The sequence below is a fragment of the Palaemon carinicauda genome, chromosome 31 (genome assembly GCF_036898095.1).
Source record: "Palaemon carinicauda isolate YSFRI2023 chromosome 31, ASM3689809v2, whole genome shotgun sequence".
Lineage (NCBI taxonomy): Eukaryota > Metazoa > Arthropoda > Malacostraca > Decapoda > Palaemonidae > Palaemon > Palaemon carinicauda.
Genome location: NC_090755.1, coordinates 71,794,898 through 71,816,760, shown reverse-complemented (window position 1 = coordinate 71,816,760; position 21,863 = coordinate 71,794,898). Strand labels below are relative to the sequence as shown.

Here is a 21,863-nt window from a genome sequence, read left to right as displayed (position 1 = left end):
GATATTGCCCTACATTACCCTTTTCCCTAGACGTGTCCTAAGATACAGAATAATATAGTTCACTTATCACAAGGTAGATGTTGAAGTCTTCCAAAATTGTCGTAGTTTTGGGTGATGAACGTTAAGTTTTGTTCGGAGTTAATATCCTATGAAAATGCCGGCCTTTCCACTATGTACTTATTACTGGAACTATTCGCCGTGGCTGTGGTAACCTCGGAGGTAACTACTTCCACGGTCCAGATATACCTATAGTTAATCTATAGACCAGTGTTGCCAGATATGGAAATTTAGCCCTAGATTTGGGGATTTTGGGTGTCTGGTGGGGATATTCAGTACAAATTTCTATGAAGAAGAAACAAAGATGAGTAAACCTTTATATTGTTGCAAATAGTTTACTCGCCCTTATATGAAGTATAATGAGTAATGTCTCTATATGAGTAAAGCCTACAGGATCAGAAGAAAATATATTTGTGGAAATGGGGATTTTTGGTTGTTTTGAGGATTTTAAGACTAAGTCATCTGGCACCACTGCTATAGACCTTGTTCTTACCTTTGACAGGTAAATATTACGCACGCGCGAACTTAAGGCCTATTAGGCATTACTAATTTAAGTCATTTAATTCATAAGTTTAATTTTATTATTCATTTTACTTATCAGTAACACTAAGTTACTATACTAAGTAGCATTAAGTTATTTACTTATAATTTATTAAGAAAAATAGGTAAAGCTTCGAGTCAAGCTAACGACCGAACGGCTATTCCCCACAGTCGGACACAAACATTTACGTTAACTGTAATCCTTATAAGGAAACAGTTTTGCTTTCCATTTCTTTTGCAACTCGTACCTCTATAATTTATTTTTGGTTTCTAACAAAGACCACGAGTAGCCTATACATATGCCTTTTCTCACGTCTCCTTGACGGAGTAACTCCACTTAATTTGCAGGAACTTACCGAATGGGCCGACGATTCTGGAGAGGATGGTTTCATTTTCTTCAGTCTCGGAACCATTGTCAGGTCTGCCGATCTCCCTGAGAGGTGAGTGCTGAAGGCACAGATGATTGGTAAGGAATAAAGGGAATTTGATGTTTGCGAGTTATTGGTGTGAAAGATTACAAAAGATGAAGATTCTTTTGTTTTATGAAAAGGGATTCATTCTCAATTGGTAGCCACTGCCAAGCTTGTTTATACATTGATATTATAGTAAATTAGGTAATTGTTTACAACACCACGCTCTCCATTTACTCCAAAATAATGCAATCCTGCAGTTCTCATCTTCTTGCACAGTAATTAGGTGGTTATTTAAATTCTGGGAAAGCAATAATTAGTCAGATAAGTTGAGGAAGGGGAAGGGGTTATAAAAAGAAAATAGCTCGATTTCCTCACCAAACGATTTGGAACTGACATGTCAACAGTCAACCAAACAGAATTCGTGATGCCAGCGTACATAAACAGAAGTTCGTGATGCCAGCGTACATGTGATATACTGTATATTCAAAATAGACTTAATTAAAAATGGATTAATTACTCAAAAGTGTCCATAAAATAAGTAATTTATAAATAGTGACACTTTTGAGTAATCACTCAATTTTTTATCAAGTATATTTTGAATATACAGTATATCAAATGTACGCTGGCATCACGAACTTTTGTTTATGTATGCTGGCATCACGAATTCTGTTTGGTTGACTATGTTGACATGTCAGTTCCAAGTCGTTTGTTGAGGAAACCGAGCTATTTTCTTTTTATAGCCCCTTCCCCCTTCCTTAACATATCTTGCTAATTATTGCTTTCCCAGAATTTACATAACCGCCTAATTACTATGCAAGAAGATGAGAACTGCAGGATTGCATTATTTTGAAGTAAATGGAGAGTGTGGTGTTGTAAACAATTACCGTAAATTGTAAGATGGATATTTCAAATACTCAGTATTGAATAGGCTTTATATTGTTAGCATTACAAGGAATGCATTAACAATATTTCAGATAATATTGACAATCCGGACCTAAAAATGTGTTTGCTAATATGACGTAGAGACTATTCATGGTGGGTCACAGAAAAATGGGCTAAATATAACACAGATACTATCATAACATCAAATAGTTTTCAGATGAATATACTTGTAAGGCTACACTTATGACATAACATAATGCCGTAAGGGATATTGAAAATAGATTAAAGTCTGGTTAATTGTGAGCAAATTTGAATTAAACATACAACACAAATGTCAGCAACGGCTTTTTTTTTTTTAAATGACCCAGACCCTTTCGTGGTTGTATGAACAAACTAAAAATAAACTAGCTTCATAAATCACTTAAAATTCTCTTTAGTTTACTTTTTGATTATCATAATATTTCCCCCACGAAAATTTAGTTTATCTTTACAAAACCAAATCTCTATTTTGTTCGAAGCTGGTTGGGAGAGATGTCTATTCTCTTACGTATTTTTCTTTCTTTCACAGCCACAGGCTAATTTTGGTTAACACCTTCGCTTCGCTGAAGCAGCGAGTCCTCTGGAAATGGGACAATGAGTCTATGCCCGGGATACCGCCAAATGTGAGAGTGGCAAGATGGCTGCCACAGCAGGATATTCTGGGTCAGTGAGATTATAACCGTCAGTCCACAATTTTATTCAGTACAAAAATTAACGTTATATATATATATATATATATATATATATATATATATATATATATATATATATATATATATATATATATATATATATATATATATATATATACACACACAGTACATAGCACTACTAACGGATAGCTTGTAAAGTTTTAATAGTAAAGCTTGCAGGACCGTTTGATTTTAATAAGAAATATCTGTATGGTATAAACGCACACACACACACACACACACACACACACATATATATATATATATATATATGTGTGTGTGTGTGTGTGTGTGCGCGCGCGTGTGTGACAAAAATTTTAAACATGTACGATCTTGCTGAGTCAATGTATAATAAACATAAGCCTCCCTCAGGTCACCCGAGACTTCGACTGTTCATAACCCACGGAGGTCTGCTGAGCACCCTCGAATCTGTCTACCACGGGAGAACCGTTCTCGGCGTGCCCGTCTTTGGGGACCAGATGGGCAACATGAGAGACGTGGAGCGCCAAGGATGGGGCAAGGCCCTCTCTTGGGATGACCTGACGGAGGAAAGGCTCCTCCAGGGAATTCTCTCAGTCATGCATAACAAAACGTAATCCTACATCAATATTTTCGTAGATGTTCGATCTCGGAGCCTTTGTAATTCGTTGGGATAGACCCGGTGTAAAATTTCAAAAGTTTTGAATAAAAACCCACATTTTAAAGGGTAACAAACACAAGAACACCGCATAACTTAAGGTTTCCCACCTACATTAACTTACAGATCGTATCCTTACCTTTTTTATCTTATCCTAGGACTAAGTCTTAACTTTGTTTCCCAACCAGCTTCACTCCTTTCATGGTAACACTATATCACATTTCTCAAATCGTAAAACTTACTTTGTATTATTGTACATCAGACCAAGATAAACAAAAATTTCCCTATGAATAAAATCAATTTGACAAATAAGAAAGTTTACACCTGTCCCAACGAAGTACATTCACCTCTTTGATTCTAATAATTCCACCATACATCACTTGCATCTTCTTGGGCCCTTTTGCATTTTGCACCTTCAGAATACCCAAAACACCTGTGGTCTATTTTGTCATCGGTGTCCAGGGTTTAAACTTGAGCATGTAGCCATTACCATAGATGCTGCTTCTATTTACCCTAGATTAACTTGAAACTTTTCCAACATACTTAAATTTGAAGCTAGTAAACACGATATTACATTAGATATCTTTACCTTAAAAATTACCTTGAAACTGTGCAAATTACCTGAAACTAAAGTAATTACCTTAAAATTCTAAACCCTGCGGAGTCATTCATTACATAACATTCCTCGTATAATAAATATGGCCCACATCAATCAATGGACATAATTTCATATCCAATACTAGCGGACCTTGTATGCCAATTAGTTTTTTCCTGAACTCTTAAACTGTTCCAATTTATCATACGTGATACTCTCGACCCTTTAACCCTGCCCCTTGTCTTACATAATGTATCTCATTTCTACCAAGTTTTAATCTATCTTGTTTTCTCTTAGTTTTTTTTTCCCAAGCTTTTCGTATAATTCTTGCATGCTATTCTATCATAGGCATTCGTACATTGTATCACAACCTTTCCGTGAGAAATAAAAATGTATAAGATCATTTATACAAAATAACTACATCTGCTTTGACTTCAATCAGATCCTTCCTCTGTTACAGAATGCACGAAATCGTTCAGTCAAAGTCCCTCTTGATGAAAGATCGATTAATGACTCCGAGGGATCTGGTCTTGTTCTGGACGGAGTACGTCATCCGACACAAGGGAGCAGCACATCTCAAGTGTCCCCTTGCTCAAATGCCATGGTGGGTTGGAACTAGCGCATGACTTAAGGGTTGTTTTTCTGGTCCTATACTACAGGGGAACCTTACTCTCTACATCTTCCCCACCGTTGTCCCTACATTAAGGGGTCGGTTGCCTGATGCGCCCTCTCCAATGCCTTCTATCCAAGGCACCCTCTTCCACCAAACCTCTTCTCTTCATGCCATCCTCAAAGGCACCCTCTTCCACCAAACCTCTTCTCTTCATGCCATCCTCAAAGGCACCCTCTTCCACCAAACCTCTTCTCTTCATGCCATCCTCAAAGGCACCCTCTTCCACCAAACCTCTTCTCTTCATGCCATCCTCAAAGGCACCCTCTTCCACCAAACCTCTTCTCTTCATACCATCCTCAAAGGCACCCTCTTCCACCAAACCTCTTCTCTTCATACCATCCTCAAAGGTACCCTCTTCCACCAAACCTCTTCTCTTCATACCATCCTCAAAGGCATCCTCTTCCACCAAACCCCTTCTCTTCATACCATCTCTACCTTGTCTCTCTATCCAATTCTGCCTCCCGCTTCATCTTCTCCCCCTAACAGTTTCCTCCTAAGCCCTTCTCACTCCCTCCTCACCATCCATCCGTAACATATGCCTACACCATCTCAGCCATGACAATCTTATCATCTCTGTAATCTTTATTACACCTGCCATTCTTTTTACTCCCTCATTTTCCAATCTTTCAAACAGTGATACTCCCGTAATCCCACTCAGCATTCTCATCTCTGTTCTCCACAAGCTTTGCTTCCTCTATTCGCCCTAAAGCCCAAATTTCTGATCCATACATTAACACTGTGCTATAGATCTTGATTTTTATATTGATTGACATTCTATTGTCATATACCACTTCTCCTACTCTCTACAGGACCTTTCATAATTCATCTATTATATACATTCCAAGGCAGACCCCATTTCACGCCAAATATTGCTCGTTTATTGTTAAATTCACATTATCGAAGCACTTAGAAAACAATGTTATTGCCACTATTGCTAAGTTTTTTTTTTTTTTTTCGAAATTATCCTTAGAATAAATGTATGCCTGTAAATAAATCAAAATCATAATAATCTATTAATGTATTCATTGTGTTCCAGGTACAAAGTGTACAATGTGGATGTGTGGCTGATATTCGCAATGTTGTGTATGCTGATTGTGTGGCTCTTGTTCTACGCGATTCGTGCAGTTCTAAGGTTCCTCTTCAAGAAAATGAAATTCAAGCGAGATTAAAATCAACGCGTAATAAACATTGCAATTCACAGAACACTAACAGATCTCTTAGAAAATGTTATGGTGAATGACAGGAGCATCAAAGTTGGATGTTGATTCAAGCATTTCAAATTGATTTCAATTTCTTTGGGTATTTGCCTACTCTAAAGGTTGGAAGATAAAATGAAATGTGTAGCGGTTATCATCATTATTACTGATTTAAGGAATAAAGATTAAATACTGTTTGACTGATATATCTATCCCTTTCCTAACTACCTGGCAGCAAGGGTTCTTGTCTCTGTTTTTTTTTTTTTTTTTTTTTTTTTTTTTCTTTTTTTTTTTTTTTTTGCCCTCCAACAAGACACGTTCAATTCCATATCTTCCTTTTTTGTCAGCTTTCAATAAAATCTTAGAAAAATTATATATTAATTAACGGCTGCCATAACCAGGGCGAGACTATCTTTAACGAATGTAGATACTGTACTAACTTTCGTATCACTTGTTTAAAAAGAGTATAAAGATCGTTTTCGGTCTCATAACCCCCTCCCCCCCACTATTTTTGAGGCCTTGCCTAGGCTAGAAAAGACCCTTGCTGGCATAAGACCAGCTTAATCTAAACCAATACTGTATATTATGAAGATAAAGTTTAGCATTGTGAAACTATAATCATCAATGTATGTAAATCACTATAATGATGTGTTTAAAGATAATTATATTTTCGAATAGAATCTAAATTGATTGATTGATTTGAAGTTCTCTGGCATCCTGAATATAATCTAAAATAATTGAAAATTGATACATAAACAGGAATGGCAATAAAGAACAATTTAAAATAAGATGGGCTTGATTAAAAAAAGTTTACCACTTGCCATCATGATTAATGAAAATGCATGACTTTCAGTTGTGAATGATTAGGTCTAGGTCGCATTTCTGGGTTGACAAATTAAATCTAACATAAAAAAAACTCAATCGAAATGAAAATTGTTTCACAAACTATAGACTCTTTTTAACTCTACCGTATTCATTGGAATTAAATAAAATACACGGTTTGCTTTATTTATGTAAGCTATTAAAAAAGTATTTCACAAAATATAGTCTCTTTTTAACTCTACCATATTCACTGGAATTAAAACACACGGTTTCCTTTATTTATGTAAGCCATTAAAAAGTATTTCCTTTTATATGCAAATTGACTGATATTTTTTTCTTTTTTTAAGAAAAGTTTCCGGGTCAGTTGTAAAACCATATAATTAACTTTGTCGAAAAAACATTATTTCTTATAATCTCCGGCTTGATATTCCAAGTCAGATTTATTTAGTTTGAGAACTAAAGCCTCAGTAGCACCATTTAACGTTTTCTATTTTCACCTTTTCTCTAAATCCCCGAGCTGTCTTGCTCTAATTGGATGAAGCGTGAACAGATTTCTTGCTTTGGGAATAGACTGAATTTCATCATTTCCTCTATCCTCGAATTTACTTCATGTAAATTATTTCATATGAAAATGAAAATAAATAAATAATTTGTCGTAAATCATTGATATATATATATATATATATATATATATATATATATATATATATATATATATATATATATATATATATATATATATATATATATATATATATATATATATATATATATATATACATGTGTGTGTGTGTGTGTTTATTAATCCCATATTTCCTTTCCTCACTGGGATATTTTCCCTGCTGGAACCCTGGGGCTTGTATTATTCTGCTTGTAAACCAACCAGGGTTGTAACTTGGCTAATAATAATAATAATAATAATAATAATAATAATAATAATAATAATAATAATAACAATAATAATAAATTCGTACATTATGGATAATTGATTATCATAACTTGCTATTTTTCTGACTTAGATGTTAAAGGACAACGCCAATGGGGTTGTTCGACAACCCAATTTAAACTTTTTTTTTTTTTGGACCGGTTAATTTGTAACCGGAGTTAGATCTATATAATATTGATAGGTCTATGTGCCCAATAAACAAACCACTACCTAGGATCACTTAATATCGGTTTTGATTATTTAGAGTTCGTTTAAAAATCATAATAAACTCTTGAGACATTGGCAAAATAGTTTATATATCTACAAGGGAGGAATTAACCTGGTTATGGAGTATGCCCTTGGAGGAAAAGTATTAATCCTCCTTGGGTAGGCCACACTAAAGAAAGATCGGCTCAAAGAACCAAAACACCCCGTTACTTATTTCTACTTGCTGGTGCTGATAAGTTATTGCTTAGGCGATTCTGTAGAACAATTCATACTTAATGGAAAGATACTGTGTATACTTTATGGTACAGTACTTGAATGACTGTGTGCAACGGCCCACGTCTGGAAAGAAGTGTAGTCATACTATTGGAACCTAGATATACTGTATGTCTACTGTGTGCTCTAGAGCCTTTAAATATTAGGCCCCGAAACTATACAATAAGCTCCCCCGAGACATTCGAATGACAAGATAGATATTAAGACGTTTTAGAGGAAAATGAAGACTTTCTTATTCCGTGAGTGCTTCGATAGTGACGATTTAACTGTAAGCGAACAATACGCGATATGAAAGTCCTGTAGAGAGTAGGGTTCCCCTGCCATACAGTACAGGACCGGAAAAGCAGCCCTTAAAGTAGAGTAAGTAAACAAAACACTTTAATTGGCATAACAGCTTGTTTGTTGACACGCTGCTTATTCGTATGTTCACTGTAACCGTGTCCATTACCAACAACATAACTGATAATTACAACAAAAGTAAATACGTTATAACAACAATTATATCAAGTACATACACAATGACTCTTCACTTCTCATCTCAGCTATCTGTGTTATCGTCATATCGGTTGAGCGGAGTTCCGACGACAATCCTCCAAATAAACTGATTAGTAACAACGGTGATATCAGTGTATATTAGTGCTCCCAGTTTCTTGCTTGCGTGCTTGTGGGCCCATTAATGTGCACAATGGAATAATAACAATTTACTGGTAAACGACTGTGGAGGTTTTGTCCTGCTCCGTGGAGCATCTTAAATTGGCAAGAAGTATTTCCTTCTTAAAATCAGGTGAGATGACTTTTCATAATTTTTTATTTTTATAAATTTATTAGGGTGCATCACAATGTCTCTCTCTCTCTCTCTCTCTCTCTCTCTCTCTCTCTCTCTCTCTCTCTCTCTCTCTCTCTCTCTCTCTCTCTCTCTCTCTCTCTCTAAATTATTAATCATTGTAAAATGACTGGTAAATTTATTTTAGACCCGGGTTGTATTTGGACAATTGCCTAAAATTGTTTCGAAGGAATTTGACCTTCATCTTTATCAGAGATAAATATTTTCTGAGGTACTGTACAAAGCCCCCTGGAGAATAACAAAAATGGGGAACCACCGTAGAAAATCTGGGTTTATAGATGGGTAAAAATACAGAATGAGTTTCTAACCTACCCACACTAACCTAACGCAACTTATGACGCTGAGTTCACTTTACTGTACTCAGCCTACTGAGGGCGGAGTCACCCCCCCCCCCCCAACCCAACGACTCTCTTCCATGCTCCCTATCATGACCTAGGACAGCATATCTCTCCGAAAACTTTCAATGAACCATATATGCACTTAGGCTAAGTCTACCTGTAATTCTTACCTTAATCAGAATGAAAGTTGTAGATGGTGATTCTCCTTCCTTTCGTCAATGTATTCCTTCTACACACAATTAGGGGCCATTTGGTGTAAAATTTACAGATTACACACTGAACAGCTAAAAAAAGCTGGTTGCAACGAAAATATAACAACTCGAGGCTTCGATTCTAGATCTGCGTAAAATTTACCGAAACAAAACTAGACAAGAGCACAAATCGACCGTTCACATTACACAAGTCACCACACTCAACGTACTGATTTCGAGTTCCTTGAATTGGTAAATGATACTTTCATTTCTAGCCAAATACATGAACCGTATGTTTTCTTACTTTCTATGTTGTTTTATTCATGTTTTACCATGAATATTAGGGGAAAACGCTCTTTTATGAGTTTTCTTATCCCCTTTCCCTTTTAAAATAAATTATTGGAGATTCCTGTGAGTAATCGGAGTTTATGGTAGGGAACCCCCCCCCCCCCACCCCCCCACCCCCCAAAAAAAAACTGTGATTTATAACAATAATAATTGTCAGAAGTGCATAATAAATACAAGATAACCAGTTGATAAAATGTATGGTTCGTGTAAGCTTGTGGAAAATTAAAGTATCATAATCACCTATGATTCAAAGCCCGTCCCTCAGGTGGTTTGTGTTCTGCCGTGGCACGTAGAGAAAAATGCCAAACTAGCCAGCACTCGCCAATTTCTTATAGTGAATTCCAGTTACACTAGAAATTACCGTATTAACCCTGAAATTACACCAAAATCGTAGTTGATTGGATAAGATAAAATCAGAAGGCCCCGTTAAGTTTTAGCATATTTTCCCATTCCAACAACTTAACATATAAGTAACTAATAAGATTCGGTCTGATTCTATTACCCACAATGCATCACTGATAAACAGACTGATCGCAATGTCGCTTAGATTTCAATTGAACTAAGGAAAAACAATTCCTGTTACTTACACATATATTAGCAAATAATTCAGTAATAGTTAATTTCCGATATATTTTTATTATGTTTTCGTTGCGACAAAGCTTATGTTTTGATAGGCGTGCATTTATTTTTTTGTAGGTCTGTTTGTGTGTGTATGTTTGTGAATTGCATAACTCAAAAACTATTTAACCGAATCACATGAAATTTGGTGGGATGATTGGTCATGATCCAAGGGAATTTGATTAGATTTTGGGAGCGATTGAGTCAAGGGTCAAGGTAGCGAAAAGGTAAAAAAACGTCTTTTTGCTATATCATGACCAATCTTTATCCGATTTACATGGAACTAATGCTAAATGTGCATTATTCAATTGCATATCGTGATTTGAGAATGATTTGGTTGAAGGTTAAGGTCAAACATTTATTTTTGCTAAATATTGGTACATTTTTATACGATTTGCATGAAATTAGTGCACAAAAAGATAAAAAAAAATCTTATTTTCTATGTCACGGCAAATCTCTTGAAATTTCATGGGCTGATTGGCCATGATCCAAGACGATTTGATTAGATTTTGGGAATGATTGGGTCAATTGTCAAGGTCACAAAACGTCAAAAGTCTTTTTTCTATATCGTGGTCAGTTTCTATCCGATCTGCATGAAACTAGTACCAAAATGGGCATAATTCAATTGTCTATTTTGTTATGAAGAGATGGCGAAGGTATACGCTATAACGCGTGAGCGTTTCAGTTCAGACTGTGATGGTTCAATAGCAATGTAATTTTCTTCCCAGGTTCAATTAAAATGTTTCCAAAAAAATGTACAATATTGCTTTTTTTTTTTGGGGGGGAGGATGTCAATTATTACTATTGTACTATTGTCCTCTTTCCTTCATTCTAGTAACCAAAAATGTGGAAAGTGGGATATTTGCTGTTGTTTGCTGTGGCTGTCTCGACATCTGCAGCAGATGGGTACCGAATACTCTTCATGGGTGTGCTCGGTACCAAAAGTCACACGAACTTTTACATGGGAATCGTCAAGGAACTTGCCGACAACGGACATCACGTAAGTTTAATTGTGATGTTGAAATACACATTATCTTCAAACTACTACTTCCTCTCTCTCTCTCTCTCTCTCTCTCTCTCTCTCTCTCTCTCTCTCTCTCTCTCTCTCTCTCTCTCTCTCTCTCTCTGTTACTACAGTAACACATAGCTGGGATTTCCCTCCCATAAATCAAACCTGTTTGTGGTTTCAACTCAGACTTCAGACTTGAGGTAAATAAAATCTTGCTTCCTTGTGTAGATTTGTAAAGTATCTAATTGTTCGTCATAATATTCAGTCATATAAAAAAGTCCCCTTTTCCGGTGGTACTCAATTACACCCAGACAACTGCTTTTCCGTCTACCCCCTTAGATCTCTCTACTCAATGTCGAATTGTTGATCAGAATGGAAATGAATAATTTCGAAATAAGTACAATTATAAAATGCTGTGTATGTCGAGGACTTAGTTTTCATAATCCATATATAGGCACTTACCTACATAATCTTAAATTCAATCACCCTACAGGTAACTTTCGTGACTGCTTACAGCTATAAAGAATCGCGGACGTCCGAAAACATCAGGGAGGTGTTGGTACCCGGGGTCCCTTCCTTCCACGAAAACATGAACCGTTTCAAGATGTCAACGCTCAGTCTCATCTACAAGCTTCGCGACTTCACACCTCTTTGCTTAAGGTCTCTGAGACACAGCGAAGTCCAAGGATTGTTGGAAGAGAAGTTCGACGTCATTTTGCTATCTCCATTCAACGACTGCTTCCTCTCAATCGTCTACCGGCTACAGGTATGTTGATTTACTTAATTGTGGATATTTTGCATAAACCTCTGCCAACGAAGTTTGAAGGAGGTTGTTTTACCCCATATTTGGGTTTGTTTATGTGTTTGTTTGTTTGTGAACAGCTTCCTGGCCACAATTTTAATCGTAGAGTAATGAAACTTTCAGGGATTAACTCTTATGCAAAAAGCTTGATATGATTAAATTTTGAAAGGTCAAGGTCAAAGGTCAAGGTCATTCTTATTATTTTTTTTTCAATTCGGGGCATATGGCCCAGCGCTGTGTTCGGGGAGTTCATTTAGTGCCATGAAGTACAAAGGCGTTTTGCAGGAAGATTTAAAAAGGGGATTGCGGTAGAGTTGAATGCTAAAACGTGTATGGAGTGAGTTATCTTAAATGTGCTGCAAATACCCGTAATAAATAATGCCTACAATGCAGTGCGTGAGGTGAACTGACGGCATGACCTAACAGGATCAGCTACAATTGGGCTCTTACATTCTAGTCGTATATATAATTATGCTCTTGCACTTCATAAATATTTTCCATAACATTAATTCTCTCTCTCTCTCTCTCTCTCTCTCTCTCTCTCTCTCTCTCTCTCTCTCTCTCTCTCTCTCTCTCTCTCTCTCTCATTAAAGTTTAGTAAAAATACTGATGCAAAGTTTATCAGACTTAAAACTTTCACTTTCATAAGGATGATCTAATTTTAACCCGTCACCATTGTTTCAAACTTTTTAGCTCTGAAAATTTATGTTTTAAAGAATCATATTACGTTCCAATACCCCAAATTTTTAAGCATATTTTTCGATTTTCGATTCACATAGTTCTCTTTTTCATTAGATATTTCTAATGAATTTCCTGCGTTTGTATGATTCACAACTACAACGTCAGGATGTTTCATACTACTTACTACAAATTATCTTTAATCTATTCTTATTATCTGTATTCACGTCAATATTTTTTCTTACTTCTATTATTATCTCATAATCACGTCGATATCTCTGTTTATTCTTATTCTATTTCTTATTATCACATATTCACGCCTATGTCTTTTCCGACCATTTTCCTTTACTCATATTATCTCATAATCACATCAATATCTTTTCTTACTCTCATTTACTTCACAATTGCACATTCACGTCAATATCTTTCCTGTTTTGGTTTTTTTTTACTCCTATTATCTCAGATTCACATCAATATCCCTTCCTGCTTTTCTTTATTCTTATTACCTCATAATGACATCAATAACGGTTCCTACTTTCATTTATCAATATGATTTCACAGTCACAGCAATAATTCTTCCTACTTCCATTTACTCTTATCAACTCACAATCATGTCAATATCTTATCCTGAATATTAAAAACCAGCGTGTTGATGATCACTTCCATTTCAGGTACCGTTCATATACGCGTACCCAATCGGCATGACGCCATACCTGGCTGGTATTGTGGGCAATCCAACCTTCCCCTCGTTCGCTCCTGTGATGTCCCAGCATGCGTATCCACTCGGCTTCTGGCAAAGAGCAGCCAATATCCCGTTAGAGTTTGGAGCATTCTTCTTTCTCCAGCACATATTTATTCAGGAGTAAGTGACGTCATAGAATTTATGTGTTCTTCGTCTTTAGGCTATGTATTTTTGTTGTTTTTATTTCATCATTGACGAGTGAAAGCTGACAGCCAAATTAATGATAACATTAATGTCATGTCAGGGTACAGTGATGAAGATTTTTTTATCGTTATTAATTAGTTTTAACAGATTGTTGACTATCATTCTGGGCTCTTAAAGAGCATGGGTAAAGAGTAAAGTTAAGGAGTTTGACAGCCAAGTTATAAAAGATAAAAATGACGATTGAGAAAAAAAGACTCGGAACAATTTACCTGGAGCCGAAAGGGATTGCAAATAAACTTTAAAAATGACGATTGAGAAAAAAAGACTCGGAACAATTTACCTGGAGCCGAAAGAGCTTGCAAATAAACTTTAAAAATGACGATTGAGAAAAAAAGACTCGGAACAATTTACCTGAAGCCGAAAGGGCTTGCAAATAAACTTTAAAAATGACGATTGAGAAAAAAAGACTCGGAACAATTTACCTGGAGCCGAAAGGGCTTGCAAATAAACTTTAAAAATGACGATTGAGAAAAAAAGACTCGGAACAATTTACCTGGAGCCGAAAGAGCTTGCAAATAAACTTTAAAAATGACGATTGAGAAAAAAAAGACTCGGAACAATTTACCTGAAGCCGAAAGAGCTTGCAAATAAACTTTAAAAATGACGATTGAGAAAAAAAGACTCGGAACAATTTACCTGGAGCCGAAAGAGCTTGCAAATAAACTTTAAAAATGACGATTGAGAAAAAAAGACTCGGAACAATTTACCTGAAGCCGAAAGAGCTTGCAAATAAACTTTAAAAATGACGATTGAGAAAAAAAGACTCGGAACAATTTACCTGAAGCCGAAAGAGCTTGCAAATAAACTTTAAAAATGACGATTGAGAAAAAAAGACTCGGAACAATTTACCTGAAGCCGAAAGAGCTTGCAAATAAACTTTAAAAATGACGATTGAGAAAAAAAGACTCGGAACAATTTACCTGAAGCCGAAAGAGCTTGCAAATAAACTTTAAAAATGACGATTGAGAAAAAAAGACTCGGAACAATTTACCTGGAGCCGAAAGAGCTTGCAAATAAACTTTAAAAATGACGATTGAGAAAAAAAGACTCGGAACAATTTACCTGGAGCCGAAAGAGCTTGCAAATAAACTTTAAAAATGACGATTGAGAAAAAAAGACTCGGAACAATTTACCTGGAGCCGAAAGGGCTTGCAAATAAACTTTAAAAATGACGATTGAGAAAAAAAGACTCGGAACAATTTACCTGGAGCCGAAAGAGCTTGCAAATAAACTTTAAAAATGACGATTGAGAAAAAAAGACTCGGAACAATTTACCTGAAGCCGAAAGGGCTTGCAAATAAACTTTAAAAATGACGATTGAGAAAAAAAGACTCGGAACAATTTACCTGAAGCCGAAAGGGCTTGCAAATAAACTTTAAAAATGACGATTGAGAAAAAAAGACTCGGAACAATTTACCTGGAGCCGAAAGGGCTTGCAAATAAACTTTAAAAATGACGATTGAGAAAAAAAGACTCGGAACAATTTACCTGAAGCCGAAAGGGCTTGCAAATAAACTTTAAAAATGACGATTGAGAAAAAAGACTCGGAACAATTTACCTGAAGCCGAAAGGGCTTGCAAATAAACTTTAAAAATGACGATTGAGAAAAAAAGACTCGGAACAATTTACCTGAAGCCGAAAGGGCTTGCAAATAAACTTTAAAAATGACGATTGAGAAAAAAAGACTCGGAACAATTTACCTGAAGCCGAAAGGGCTTGCAAATAAACTTTAAAAATGACGATTGAGAAAAAAAGACTCTGAACAATTTACCTGGAGCCGAAAGGGCTTGCAAATAAACTTTAAAAATGACGATTGAGAAAAAAAGACTCGGAACAATTTACCTGGAGCCGAAAGGGCTTGCAAATAAACCTTAAAAAAATCGATTGAGAAAAAAAAGACTCGGAACAATTTACCTGAAGCCGAAAGGGCTTGCAAATAAACTTTAAAAATGACGATTGAGAAAAAAAGACTCGGAACAATTTACCTGAAGCCGAAAGGGCTTGCAAATAAACTTTAAAAATGACGATTGAGAAAAAAAGACTCGGAACAATTTACCTGAAGCCGAAAGGGCTTGCAAATAAACTTTAGGAATGTCCACAATATGATGTAAAAGTCACATTGTTAGCCTACGTATTAACGTAAACAAATCCTCCAACACTAGTTCTATTCTGAGAAAACAGTGATGAAGACACATGTAATGACACAGATCTTTTTCCCCTTAGGATAGAGATTCTCAAACTTTTAGGTATGATAGATCATCATTATCCCTATCCCAATTCTCTAGTTATGAGAAGTTATATAGGGAAGATATTGGGATCCTTAATATTTAATTAATTTTATATATTCAAATCATTTATTCATTTATGTATAGGAAATTACTTTTACTTTTCTCAAGCTTAAGAAATAAAGAATTTACATTTTATACATGGTTCCACGGACAAGAACTGGAATTAAAGCCTTGTTCCTTTTATTACAAATTTAAAGTCAAGCATTATTTTTTTGGTAATTAACAAGAAGTAAAGATATTACTATTGCAATATCATTTGGAAGCATTTTATTGTTTCCCCATAAATATCAATACGAGGGTGTAGAAGACAGTAGGCCTACATATCGCCTAACAGCATCAAAGTCTTTCAGCTTGTTCCTGACTTTGGTTTCAATGCAAACTAAAGCTAAGAAACCCACCTTGCAACGGTAAGCGGTGGCTAAATGGATGGCAACATTGAGATCTCTCTATAAATGAACTGAATATTTCATCTCCAGTATGACCCACAGTCAACTCTTCACTGATAATTCACTTCCAGAGTTTTGTCATCTCTTCATGTAAAGAAGGAGCTTTTCTGTCTTATCACCTCTCCATCATTAGTAAATGGTTTAGTTATCAAAGCTCTCCTCCCCTTCCTCTCTACCTTGTCAACGTCTACCGTATACCTCGCACTAATGTTTCTGAGTTCTGGCTACCTCTCCTCGATTCACCTTCAGCACAAATCAGCAAATACCTTTTACGCTTTACTACTTCAATTAAAAAAATACCAGGAAGCCAAATTACGTCATCAATAGCAGAACACTCACTAGACATGGTAGAATGCGCAGCAATCAAATTCAACAAACTAATCTCTTGATCGCTTATCTCACAAATACTCTCCATGGCATTCTTTCAGGGATTAACAAAATAAATGTTGGGGTAGGCTATAACTTGCATAATTATGATAAAGATAGTATATGTATACATTATTTGTTATTGTTTATTTATACATATATTATTATCTATAAATTTACTGAATTTTACTCCATATAGCTATTACTTTTAGAATGTGCCTCGTTACCAACCTCCTGAAACTCCCTCATTACCCCCACGGGGTTCATGACCCCAGTTTGAGAACCACTGGAGAACAGTGCCGTCAGCACATTACGCAGTCATCATCATCTCCTCCTACGCCTATTGACGCAAAGGGCCTCAGTTAGATTTCGCCAGTCCTCTCTACCTTGAGCTTTTAAATCAATACTTCTCCAGTGGTTCTCGAACTGTGGTTATTAACCCCGTGGGAGCAATGAGGTCGTTCCAGGAGGGTATTAACGAGCCACATTCTAAAATTACGCTGTGTACTGTAAGCATAATCTTAGTTTTTTTTTTTTTTTTTTTTTTTTGCAGCGTTTCTTCGACACTTAGATGCACTTGTTTTGTACCCTTCTACTTGACCCCTGTTCCAGTTTCTTTTCTTCCTTTCAGCTTTCCAAACTTTTGATTAACTCCATAGTGCAACTGCTGGGTGTCTCCCTAGTTGCCCTAGGATGCTGAAGGACCTGAAAGGCCCCAAAGCAGGGATACTATCCCTATTCCATAAATCTAATTCAAAAGTAATTTTTTTTATAGAATGGATCAGGAATGTCACAACAGTGGGTTATGTCCAGAAAGTATGCCTCCCTTCTCTGAAATACAGAAGAATGTGTCTCTCGTCTACATAAACAGGTATTAAATCAAGATGGTTTTATTATATGTACTCTTCATTTGTTTTTCATTTCACCGTAGGTTACGAGACAATTTTTTAGTTCCCTTAGTAGATATGTTGGAATGGTGTGTTGGTTTAAATCAAATGATATGATTATCCAGTTGCAGATATATGTGCAAAGGATGATCTTATTAGTAACTACTGTATAAGTTTGTACAATGTTTAGACTTTCAATACACAATACCGCTTTCAAACCTCCAATAGTTTTCTTTGCCTTTCACTATAATCCGTGATACACTGTACGTAAGTACGTATACTTATAATTTATTTTAAATATACGTACCGTTCCATTATTACAGTGTACGAGAGCTGGAGACACCAGCACGCCCTTACGTGCCAGCTGTCATCCATTTGGGGGGAATCCACTGCCGGCCTGCGGAACCACTTCCCAAGGTCTGCTATTTCAGTCTCGTAATGATGTTATAAACAGTTCTGTATGTCTTTATTATGCCTATAAAGGAATTAAGTTAATCACTGGTTTTTAAAAATATGAAATTATACGTTTATACAGTATACGCCCTTTGTATTGCCTTTATATACAAAATCTCTGTTCACCATTCTATTATCCACAGATCTGCAAAGGATAAAAAGTAATAATTTGCTATTTTAACACATTTCTTCTTATTCCATTTTATTTCGTTATTAGTATGACTAGATCTTGTGAAATCCTGTATCAGCATGATATGTTTGTTATGTTTCAAAGGGATTAAACTGCGTCAAATAACCCAAAGACCTTTCCTGAACTAACAGGATCTCAATGAATGGGCTGAAGGATCTGGGGAGGACGGCTTCATTTTCTTCAGTCTCGGAACTGCTGTCAAATCAGCTGATCTCCCAGAGAGGTAAGTGAAATAAGCCATTGTTTCAAGATGTGTTAGTTCACCCTTAGCTAATGAAATGATCAGCTAAGGACCCTTTTTGCGATATGCATTAACATTCTCGTTTGGAATTCCCCTCAGAACGAATGTAGAAATAACGAAATAACATCACACTGTAAATACCCTTTGCATCTACAGTAGTTGCAAATTCAGATTTGAGAATTAGAAACTGCTAGGCCCAGATCATTCATTCTTTTTTGTATTTTCAGTCACAGGCAAGAGCTGATCAAAACTTTCGGATCCCTGAAACAGCGAGTCCTCTGGAAATGGGATGACGAGTCTATGCCTGGAATGCCACCGAATGTGCGAGTGGAAAAATGGCTACCACAACAGGATATTTTGGGTTAGTAACATAGAACATCAGAACGCTTGAGGGAGTCGTTTCATTGGTAAGAATCCCTACAACTAGTAACTAAAAAATTATTTTACGACACGCCAATAACAGTATTCTTTGCCCAATAATTTAATAATACGTTCTATAAGCAGAAATATAACCTTACATCATTCTATAACTCGAGGTAACTTCCCCAAATATCAAGAATCATTAGGATAAATCTTATTTATTCTAAGCAGAAAATGAAACGAGAAACTGTTCGTGAAATGAATGACAGTTACTTTCAACAATTTGTGAATCAAGAATTACTAAAAGAATATGCATCTCTTTGAAAGATAACAGTCCAAATTCTTGAATATTAATGAAAACAAAAACACCCGGAATACGAAATTAAAGATAATATAAAGAATCTCGCATCATTCGTATTATAATAAAAACCTCTCTCAGAAATTTAATCGTATTAAGAACCCTGAACTTCCTCAGGTCACCCAAAACTTCGTCTCTTCATAACACATGGCGGTCTGCTCAGCACTCTGGAATCTGCCTACCACCGGAGACCCTTGCTCAGCATACCCATCATAGCTGATCAGGAGAACAATGCGAGAGAAGTGGAACGCCAGGGGTGGGGCAAGACTCTCCTGTGGGAGGATCTTGCTGGGGGAAGACTTCTGGAAGAGATCTTATCCGTCATGAATAACAAGACGTAATTTAAATGATATTTCCAGTGAAATGGCCAAATTATTTTCATGTATGTCAATTTAACGAATAATCAATAACGATCTTTCCATGCAAGTAATTGAATTAGTGAAACTGTAGAAGTTCTAACTTGGTACGAATGATTCGATGTTGATAGTTTTGTCATTTCATATTCTATTTGATATTTACCTATTTGACAATGTTATTCATTTTAATGTGTTCTAGTTTTATCATTTTCTTTATATTAATTATTATTTCTCCATTTTCCGCACTTGGCTGTTTTCCCTGTTGGATTCCTTGGGCTTGTAGCAATTTTTTTTTTTTTTTCAGCAAGGGTCACAGCTGTGGCTGGTAATGACAATAATGATAATAGTAATAAACTGATCCAGGCTCAAAACCTTCATGCCTATCTATCATCTGTTGCTAAAAAGAAACTCCTTCCGTTGCAGGATGCACGAAGTAGTACAGAGGAGATCTCGTTTGATGAAGGACCAGCCAAGAACTCCTAAGGCGCTGGTTTTGTTCTGGACAGAATACGTCATCCGACACAAGGGGGCAGGACATCTCCGTAGTCCCATTAGCCGAATGCCATGGTAAGTTGGTTCTTCTTCTTCTTCTTCTTCTTCTTCTTATTATTATTATTATTATTATTATTATTATTATTATTATTATTATTATTATTATTATTATTATTATCATTATTATTAGCTAAGCTATAACCCTAGTTGGAAAATCAGGATGCTATATATACACAAGCTAAGCTCTAACAGGGCAAAATAGCCCAGTAAGGAAAGGAATTAAAGAAATTACAAGAGAAGTAATGAGCAATCAAAATAAGACATTTCAAGAACAACAACATATTAAAATAAGTCGTTCACATATAAACTATGAATACTTTACAAAATCAAGAGGAAGACAAATAAGACAGAAGTGTGCCTGAGTGTACCCTCAAGAAAGAGAACTTTATCCCAAGAAAGTGGAAGGCTATGGTACAGAGGCTCTGGCACTACCTAAGACCATATGTGTGTGTATATATATATATATATATATATATATATATATATATATATATATATATATATATATATATATTGTGTGTGTGTGTGTGTGTGTGTGGGTCTGTGCATGTATTGTACCACTATATAAGGGTAAGGGAGATGTGCATGAGTGTTGTAATTCAAGAGGTATTAGTTTGTTGAGTGTAGTTGGAAAAGTGTATGGTAGAGTACTGATTAATAGGATTAAGGATAAAACAGAGAATGCAATCTTGGAAGTACAGGGTGGTTTTAGAAGAGGTAGGGGTTGTATGAATCAGATTTTTACAGTTAGGCAGATATGCGAGAAATATTTAGCAAAAGGTAAGGAGGTGTATGTTGCGTTTATGGATCTGGAGAAAGCATATGATAGAGTTGATAGGGAAGCAATGTGGAATGTGATGAGGTTATATGGAGTTGGTGGAAGGTTGTTGCAAGCAGTGAAAAGTTTCTACAAAGGTAGTAAAGCATGTGTTAGAATAGGAAATGAAGTGAGCGATTGGTTTCCGGTGAGAGTGGGGCTGAGACAGGGATGTGTGATGTCGCCGTGGTTGTTTAACTTGTATGTTGATGGAGTGGTGAGAGAGGTGAATGCTCGAGTGCTTGGACGAGGATTAAAACTGGTAGGCGAGAAAGACCATGAATGGGAGGTAAATCAGTTGTTGTTTGCGGATGATACTGTACTGGTAGCAGACACAGAAGAGAAGCTTGACCGACTAGTGACAGAATTTGGAAGGGTGTGTGAGAGAAGGAAGTTGAGAGTTAATGTGGGTAAGAGTAAGGTTATGAGATGTACGAGAAGGGAAGGTGGTGCAAGGTTGAATGTCATGTTGAATGGAGAGTTACTTGAGAAGGTGGATCAGTTTAAGTACTTGGGGTCTGTTGTTGCAGCAAATGGTGGAGTGGAAGCAGATGTACGTCAGAGAGTGAATGAAGGTTGCAAAGTGTTGGGGGCAGTTAAGGGAGTAGTAAAAAAAATAGAGGGTTGGGCATGAATGTAAAGAGAGTTCTATATGAGAAAGTGATTGTACCAACTGTGATGTATGGATCGGAGTTGTGGGGAATGAAAGTGATGGAAAGACAGAAATTGAATGTGTTTGAGATGAAGTGTTTAAGGAGTATGGCTGGTGTATCTCGAGTAGATAGGGTTAGGAACGAAGTGGT

At 36.2% G+C, this 21,863-nt stretch overlaps 3 protein-coding genes across 3 annotated transcripts in view; 2 read left to right on the top strand and 1 right to left on the bottom strand.

The window, feature by feature from the left end:
- The window catches only part of LOC137624786 (uncharacterized), a 137,285-nt gene that overhangs the window by 26,615 nt on the left and 88,807 nt on the right, over positions 1 to 21,863 (bottom strand). The window lies entirely within an intron of this gene.
- LOC137624528 (UDP-glycosyltransferase UGT5-like) lies at positions 950 to 5,909 on the top strand. The gene is made up of 5 exons (XM_068355395.1): positions 950 to 1,037; positions 2,461 to 2,594; positions 2,996 to 3,215; positions 4,316 to 4,459; positions 5,565 to 5,909. Exons 2-5 carry the CDS (start codon positions 2,534 to 2,536, stop codon positions 5,695 to 5,697), a joined length of 558 nt encoding a protein of 185 aa, XP_068211496.1. The 5' UTR covers positions 950 to 1,037; positions 2,461 to 2,533; the 3' UTR covers positions 5,698 to 5,909.
- LOC137624523 (UDP-glucosyltransferase 2-like) overlaps positions 8,510 to 21,863 on the top strand; it is a 14,809-nt gene continuing 1,455 nt past the window's right edge. Inside the window, exons 1-10 of the mRNA XM_068355388.1 lie at positions 8,510 to 8,756; positions 11,147 to 11,311; positions 11,814 to 12,086; positions 13,472 to 13,662; positions 17,622 to 17,717; positions 18,057 to 18,150; positions 18,508 to 18,599; positions 18,845 to 18,978; positions 19,453 to 19,672; positions 20,115 to 20,258. Of these exons, the coding sequence (XP_068211489.1) occupies positions 11,156 to 11,311; positions 11,814 to 12,086; positions 13,472 to 13,662; positions 17,622 to 17,717; positions 18,057 to 18,150; positions 18,508 to 18,599; positions 18,845 to 18,978; positions 19,453 to 19,672; positions 20,115 to 20,258 (1,400 nt within the window). The 5' untranslated portion in view covers positions 8,510 to 8,756; positions 11,147 to 11,155. The remainder of the gene's footprint in view (positions 8,757 to 11,146; positions 11,312 to 11,813; positions 12,087 to 13,471; positions 13,663 to 17,621; positions 17,718 to 18,056; positions 18,151 to 18,507; positions 18,600 to 18,844; positions 18,979 to 19,452; positions 19,673 to 20,114; positions 20,259 to 21,863) is intronic.